This window comes from Aquarana catesbeiana, linkage group LG01, assembly GCF_042186555.1.
Source record: "Aquarana catesbeiana isolate 2022-GZ linkage group LG01, ASM4218655v1, whole genome shotgun sequence".
Taxonomy (NCBI): Eukaryota; Metazoa; Chordata; class Amphibia; order Anura; family Ranidae; genus Aquarana; species Aquarana catesbeiana.
Genome location: NC_133324.1, coordinates 952,474,397 through 952,482,758, shown reverse-complemented (window position 1 = coordinate 952,482,758; position 8,362 = coordinate 952,474,397). Strand labels below are relative to the sequence as shown.

The window sequence follows — 8,362 nt, the reverse complement described above, 5'->3', positions numbered from 1 at the left end:
CTCTGCCAAAGAGAGGCCCCCAGGCAGAGGAGGTAGGAACTTTAAAGTCACAAATTCTCCCCCTAGACTTTAGGGCTGGCCTGAAGATCCGCACCCTACCAATCTCGGTGAGTGAAAAGGGACATATCTAAAACGTGCATTGACAAAAAATACAGAATAAATAGGAGGCCAATGTGCAAAACAATGGCTAGACCCTTCAGCCTGGTAACAAAAATGGCCTTGTCTTGGCCAAAGGGCCTAGCCACATAGTTAGTTAGTAAGGTTGAATAAGGACACCAGTCCATCCAGTTCAACCTGAGTGAGTGTGAACACATACATCGCACACTCACATTGGTCCCTACTCTCAAGGAGCCCACAATCCAAGGTCCCCAACTCACATTCATATACTAGGGCCAGTTTTTTTGGACAGAAGCCAATTAGCCTACCAGCATGTCTTTGGAGTGTGGGAGGAAAATCGGAGTACCCGGAGGAAACCCACGCAGACACAGGGAGAACATGCAAACTCCAGGCAGGTAGTGTTATGGTTGGGATTCAAACCAGTGACCCTTTTTATTGCTAGGCAAGAGTGCTACCCACTACACCACTGTGCCGCCCTTGAGGCAATATGCAGAAATATGCAGAAAGTGTTATTGTGACTTAGTGCCCGTTCTCACAGTTTGGTCTCAAACGCATGGTGATAGAAGGAACAACCCCGGGTCACCACTCCCTTAACACCGGCTCTCTGTCTTCCCAGTCTTTAGCCAGACCAGGTAGCACCACTCAAATCAGGCGACACTTGGAAGTACTACCAACCTTCACCTTACCTGGACAGTGCCCTAATTTGGATTGTTTCCCATGGGGAAGGTCCCTCAGGACCCCAATCATGCCAGCAGGAATACCATACAGTGAGCCCCTACTACCAGTAGGCCAGAATGATGGGGAAGCACCCCTACTGTACAGTTATAAGAACTACATTTGATCTTAACTTAAAGGGCAACAAGCTGTTTCAGGCTTTTGTCCATCATCAGTGGAAACCATAGTTTGTATGGAGTAGAACTTGAGACCCAATGGCACAATATAACTGTATGGGTTATGGTGAGAAGAGACTGATTTGGTTGGAGGGTTTTTTGATTTCTTTAGTCCCTTCCCACCATAACCTTATTGTAACATTGTATCAGATAGTTTAAAGCAGTGATTCTCAACCAGGGTTCAGTGGAACCCTAGGGTTCCTCCAGAGGTTGCTAGGGGTTCTTTCAGCATTGGGCAATTTCTGCCTCTCAGATAAGTTCCCACTGACACCATTGATCTTTTTAACTGTAAGGAGGTAAATCTTCCCAATGACCACAAGTGTAAGGACCATTCTTCCCACTGACCATCACACTAATGTATCATGAGTTGTAGATTACTCATTTTTAGCAGGGGTTCCCAGAGACTGGAGAACTATTTCAAGGGTTCCTCTGTGTTGAGAAAGGCTGGTTTAAAGGTTCTGCAATAATCCATAGCTAACAAGGTACAAGAGTCCACTATTAACCACTTCCTTACCACGCCATAGAAGAAAGATGGCTACCGCGCAGCTCTGTTGTTCTGGGAGGGCGTCCATGGATGTTTTCCCAGAACCAGGCTCCTCACGCACCCCCTATCACAGCGGCTCTTTACCACATGATCAGCTGTGTCCAATCACTGCTGATCACAGTATATATAATGTTTGGGGGGTTCTTAGTAATTTTCTAGCAAAAAAATTATTTTTACACGTAGGAGAGAAGTGCTGGATTTCGCGTGGCATGGAAGTGGTTAAATACCACCAAAAGAAAGCTCTCTCTGTTTTAAAAAATGATAAAAAAAATATTTTGGGTACATTGTAGCATGACCGCGCAATCGTCATTCAAAGTGCAACAGCGCTGACAGCTGAAAATTGGCCTGGGCAGGAAGGGGGGTAATAGTGCCCGGAATGCAAGTGGTCAATAATATATCTGAGTTATAAAGTAGACATTGTGGTCGGGATGGTGATCCCACAGCAGCTGTGCCTATAAAATGTATCAACTGTCGGTAATGGACACCCAGACTGGACACATGAAAGTGACAAACGTGGTATTTATTACTGAATAACAGAGGAAGGAAAAGCTTTGATATCAGGAATTACTACCATTCTGGGGTCAGCAAGGTCCCCCCTCCCCCCCAACATTTATGGTGTTTGTTTTGCCTTCCTTTGGACTTTTGTCGAAGTTGAACTCCAGGCGTGATTAATGCAGCTCTGGCATCATCAATACATCATTAATGCAATTTTAAATGCAAGACGTGTAAGTACAGAAATGTGGCCGGGTATGAGCAGGGCTAAAGTACAAGCTGAAGAGCCAATCAGTTCATGTGCTGACAAGGAGCATGCTGATGGAAGGAAAGAGCAGAGTGACAGGGAGAATGTTATTATTATTTCTTATTTATGTATTTGCATTTCTATACAGTGTAATTCCTTCCTGACTTTTTGCCCCGATGAAGGAACATTTGTGTCCTGAAACGCATTGGGCTTTCTGGACTCCATGGGAATTCATCTAATTTTGTCATCTACTTTTTAGTGGTTTGATTTTTTTGTATATATGTATAATTATTTAATAAAATTTATATTTTTGTATGTATGTATACTTATTGCCGTTAAAGTCCCAGCTCTTTTTGAGGGGGTACATCCTTTTCTACACTGAATATACAAGTGATGTTGGCAATTTCATGTGGCATGGTTGGATGTTATTTCTCTTTTATGACCATATAGGGCTACACAAAGGACACATCTAGTTCAATGTTTCTAACTACTAGTAGTGTACGGGCTACACAGAGGACAAATCCAGCTCACTGTTAATAACAACTACTAGTAGTGTACGGGCTACACAAAGGACACATCTAGTTCAATGTTTCTAACTACTACTGGTAGTGTATGGGCTAAACAAGAAACAAGTCCAGTTCAATGTTAGTAACTATTAGTAGCATAGGGGCTTCACAATGCACAGGCCCAGTCCCATGGTTCTAAATTGCTAGTAGTATACGGGCTAAACAAGTGGAAGTCCAGTCCAGTGTTACCCACTACTACTAGTATCAACAAGGGACAAGTTCAGTTCAATGCTACTAACCACTGCTAGTATACACCAAATAAGGGACAAGTGTAGCTGAATATCACTAACCCCTACTAGTAGTTGACTAACCAAGGCACAAGTCTAGTTCAATGTTACTAACTACTAGTAGTGTACAAACTCAACTAGTGGAAGCCCAGTTTCTAAAGAGTAGTACATGCCAAATCATTTCATAGAGCCAAGTTACCATGGTGTCCACCATGCCAGGAAGCAAAATCCCTGTGTGAACAGGCAATGATGGAAGCTGCAAGTCCTAGACTTGTGTGCCAAGTTCCCCTCTGCTCCGATATTATGAGGAAAGGGATTGTCTGCTTCCATCGAGCCTGTCCACACAGGTGTTCTGCTCTATGACAGGGCTTCTATAAGCTTGAAAAAACAAACAATATATAAACCTTGATATCATGCAGAAAGATTATATTTATTAATTTCATTAACAGTACTGAAAATATTTTTGTCTCACACAATAATAAATCAGATGTTTAAATGTAAAATATAGATCTGAAGTATATTTATATATTAAAAAAAAAAAAAATTGCATCTTTTGTCAAAAACGAGAATAGCATGCTATATCTTAAAAGGTCACTCCACCCAAAACCAAGACCCCCTAGCTACTACTCAGGTAGAATTTAGCTCTGCGTGGGAGTTCCCAGCTCCACCTATTGGACATAGGCCCCACCCATTGGAAAAATATATATATATTTTTTTTTTATTTCAGCAAGCTTGCAAAAAAAAAAAGGGAACCTTAGTACATTAGTACATGTTGAAGTTGGACAAATTTATTCATTCTGTGTGAATTGGGGGGCAAAACAAGGCTATTTTCTCTCCAGGTTGAATGTCCTTCATAGAATGATTTAGGCAAATACAGCATTATGACCACTAGATGGAGCCGATGATTATGCTAAAAACATACTAAGATCATCAGCTCCATCTAGTGGCCAATACGAGTTGTTTTCTGTGTGAAGAATAACATTCAACCTGGAGAGAAAATAGCAAAAGAAAAGAGCAAACGAATATGCAGTTTGATAGGATGAAATTTTTTTTTTTTAAATAAATACACCCCACGGTGCTAATATGGGGTTTATTGAGTTGAAGGAGAGCTACAAAATCAATGCCCATAGACATTAAGAGCAGCTTAAAACTTTTCCACCCCCAAACCAAATTAATTAAAAGTTCTTCTTCCTTTAAAAAAAAAAAAAAAGTTTAATGTGCCATTCAGCAAATGTTTAAACTTCTCAAAAAAGTGGTTTCCTCCCCGTGACGGTCAACTTAAGCAAATCCCAATCATAACACACGAAAAAGAGAAGCAAAGCACCAGAAAGTGAAATGGCACGGCGGGGCCCTAAAGTATGCCGGATACTAGGTGCAAAGGAAGCAGCCACGGCCGGTGTGGAATAGTGTACACCCCCCTGGCGATTTACTTAGGGGAAGGTGACCATCACATTCTCGGAGATACAAGCCAGGTCCACCTCTTGGACACCTTCCCCTTGTGCTACAGACAGGTAGACGTTACAAATCGATCAAATTGCAACATTTTATGAGAAGAAAACTCCCTACAATGTAACAAACCTACGGAGACAGATACATATCAATGATAGAAACCACACCCGGTGATAGCAGAGAAGGACAGATCAGAATTCAGTGTATCAGCCATGGTGACTCTAGAAGCAGTGAGGTGGCACCACCCCGGACACAGCCATGGGATCCTCCACCAGATCTCTGCCGCTTCAACATATTTTCTAGAAAATAAAAAAATAAAAAAAACAACAATAGTTAGGATTTCGAAATTCAAATGTTGTTAACATGCAAATTCTTTTTTCTTTTTCTTTTTTTTTTCCTTTTATCGGTTGGACTGGATGGTCTTTTTTAAACCAGACTGAGAGCTCATTTACACTTGCTTCGGCTTCAACACACATTGAAGCGCCTACTGATTCAACGCGCTTTTTATGATGAGTTTTTGATGCTTCGGTGGTGCTTCGATGAAGCTTTGTTGAGGCTTCAGTGAAGCTTCAGTGATGCTTCAGTGATGCTCTTTTGGAGTTTTGTTGAAGCTTGGCAGATGTCCTGTGTGTGTGTGTGTGTGTTGATATCTCATACCTACATATTCTCCAAAACAAGGCAAAGTTGAAGCTGAATTAAAGCCTCTCAAAAGCTGCAGGTGTTTTAAGCAAGGGAGCTTTCCCATAGAGTTCTATGGAGGCTTTGAAGATGCTTTGAAGCCCCACTAAAGCGTCATGGGATATCATTTTTTTAAGCAAAGCCGAAGGCAAAGCAAAGCAAACACAAGGTGTAAACAGGACAGCACGGTGGTGCTTCAATGATGCTTCAGTGGTGCTTTGGTGGTGCTTCAAGCGAGCTTTGTTATAGACTTCTATGGAGGCTTTGAAGATGCTTTGAAGCACCACTTAACCAACATGGGTTATAATTTTTGAAGCAAAGCCAAAGCCAAAGCAAAGCAAAGCAAAGCAAGGTGTACACAGGACAGTAAGGTAACCATTTTATTTAGTCACAGGGGCTTTGGCTGACGTTCAGAGAGCTTTAACAAAGCCTGTCCGAAGCCTTGTTTTAAAGCAAGTGTAAACTAGCCCTTAAAACATGACTAAATAAAATGGTTAGCTTACAGTCCTGTTTTCACCTTGTGTTTGCTTTGCTTTGGCTTTGCTTCAAAAACTATACCCCATGTCGCTTTAGTGGTGCTTCAAAGCATCTTCAAAGCCTCCATAGAAGTCTATGTATAAGTATATGGCAAAGCTCGCTTGAAGCACCTGCAGCTTTTGAGAGGCTTTGCTTTGTTTTGGGGAAATTGCAGGTATGAGATATCAACACACACGCACAGGACATCTGCCAAGCCTCAACAAAGCTTCAAAAGAGCATCACTGAAGCCTCATCGAAGCATCACCGAAGCGTCATCGAACCACTACCGAAGCATCAAAAACAGATCATAAAAGCTTGTTGAAGCGGTAGGCGTTTTAATGTGCGTTGAAGCCGAAGCAAGTGTACATGAGCCCTAAGAGCTAGTTTACGCTTCAAAACAAGGCTTCGGACAGGCTTTGTTAAAGCTCTCTGAACGCCAGTCAATGCCCCTGTCACAAAATAAAATGGTTAGCTTACAGTCCTGTTTACACCTTGTTTTTGCTTTGCTTGTGCTGGCTTCAAAAATGATACCCCATGAAGCTTTAGTGGTGCTTCAAAGCATCTTCAAAGCCTCCATAGAAGTCTACGGTAAAGCTCGCTTGAAGCACCTGCAGCTTTTGAGAGGCTTTAATTCAGCTTTAGCTTTGCTTTGTTTTGGGGGAAATTGCAGGTATGAGATATCAACACACACACAGGGCATCTGCTAAGCTTCAAAAGAGGATCACTGAAGCTTCATCGAAGCACAACCGAAGCTTCAAAAACACATCATAAAAGCTTTTTGAAGCGGTAGGCGTATTAATGTGTGTTTAAGCCAAAGCAAGTGTACATGAGCCCTAAGAGCTATTTTATGCTTCAAAACATGGCTTCAGACAGGCTTTGTTAAAGCTCTCTGAATGCCAGTCAAGGCCCCTGTCCCTAAATAAAATGGTTAGCTTACAGTCCTGTTTATACCTTGCTTTTGCTTTGGCTTTGCTTCAAAAACTATACCCCATGTCGTTTTAGTGGTGCTTCAAAGCGTCTTCAAAGCCTCCATAGAAGTCTATGTATAAGTATATGGCAAAACTCGCTTGAAGCACCTGCAGCTTTTGAGAGGCTTTGCTTTGTTTTGGGGAACTTGCAGGTATGAGATATCAACACACACACACAGGACATCTGCCAAGCTTCAACAAAGCTTCAAAAGAGCATCACTGAAGCTTCATCGAAGCACCAACGAAGCATCAAAAACACATCATAAAAGCTTGTTGAAGCGGTAGGCGTATTAATGTGCGTTGAATCCGAAGCAAATGTACATGAGCCCTAAGAGCTAGTTTACTCTTCAAAACAAGGCTTCGGACAGGCTTTGTTAAAGCTCTCTGAATGCCAGTCAATGCCCCTGTCACTAAATAAAATGGTCAGCTTACAGTCCTTGTTTACACCTTGCTTTTGCTTTGCTTTGGCTTTGCTTCAAAAATTATACCTCATGTTGATTTAGTGGTGCTTCAAAGCATCTTCAAAGCCTCCATAGAAGTCTATGACAAAGCTCGTTTAAAGCACCACCGAAGCCTCATCGAAGCCCCACCAAAGCTCCACCAAAGGCTCATCGAAGCCCCATTGAAGCTCCACCAAAGCCTCATCGAAGCTCCACCAAAGCCTCATTGAAGCCCCCACCAAAGGCTCATCGAAGCCCCACCAAAGGCTCATCGAAGCCCCATTGAAGCTTCACCAAAGCCTCATCGAAGCTCCACCAAAGTACCACTGAAACACCACCGAAGCACGATAAAAGCACCACTTAAGCATCAAAAACACATCAAAAAGGGGTCATTTACACTTGCTTCGACTTCAACACACATTAACGGCTAATTTACACTTGTTTCAAAACAAGGCTTTAGACAGGCTTTGTTAAAGCTCTCTGAACACTAGTTAAATCTCCTGTCACTAAATAAAATGGTTAGCTTACAGTCCTGTTTACACCTTGCTTTTTCTTTGCTTTGCTTCAAAAACGATAACTCAAGTAGCTTTAGTGGTGCTTCAAAGCGTCTTCAAAGCGTCCATAGAAGTCTATGGCAAAGCTCGCTTGAAGCCCCACTGAAGCCTCATCGAAGCCCCACCAAAGCCCCACCAAAGGCTCATCGAAGCCCCATTGAAGCTCCACCAAAGCCTCATCGAAGCCCCACCAAAGGCTCATCGAAGCCCCACCAAAGCCCCACCAAAGGCTCATCGAAGCCCCATTGAAGCTCCACCAAAGCCTCATCGAAGCTCCACCAAAGCCTCATCGAAGCACCAAGCAAAGCAAGGTGTAAACAGGACTGTAAGCTAACCATTTTTTTCAGCGACAGGAGCTTTGACTGGTGGTTGGAAAGCTTTAACAAAGTGTGTCCGAAGCCTAGTTTTGAAGCAAGTGTAAACTAGCCGTTACTATGTAACTATGCAGGACACGTTTTATCCGACAGGTGAGCAACTGCATGGAATGGGGCTTAAACCCCGCCCCCTCCCCCTCCCACTGCCCAACAGCGCCTCTCCAGTCTCTCCCGTGCGATCGGGGAGCCCAGGATCCGATCTGACGGTCCCCCCGACCATTTCTATGGTCCTGGGAGGCTGGAAGTGGCATCATGACGTCACGTCTGGTTCTGCCATTTTTTTGTTTGTTCTGGAAAGCA

General features: G+C 42.9%; 1 protein-coding gene across 2 annotated transcripts in view; it reads right to left on the bottom strand.

Annotated features, from left to right (window-relative positions):
- Window positions 1–4,125: 4,125 nt before the first annotated feature.
- LOC141121844 (C-C motif chemokine 21a-like) overlaps window positions 4,126–8,362 on the bottom strand; it is a 43,720-nt gene continuing 39,483 nt past the window's right edge. For both annotated transcript variants that reach the window (XM_073611594.1, XM_073611586.1), the window contains exon 4: window positions 4,126–4,831. In XM_073611594.1, the coding sequence (XP_073467695.1) occupies window positions 4,820–4,831 (12 nt within the window). In that variant the 3' untranslated portion in view covers window positions 4,126–4,819. The remainder of the gene's footprint in view (window positions 4,832–8,362) is intronic.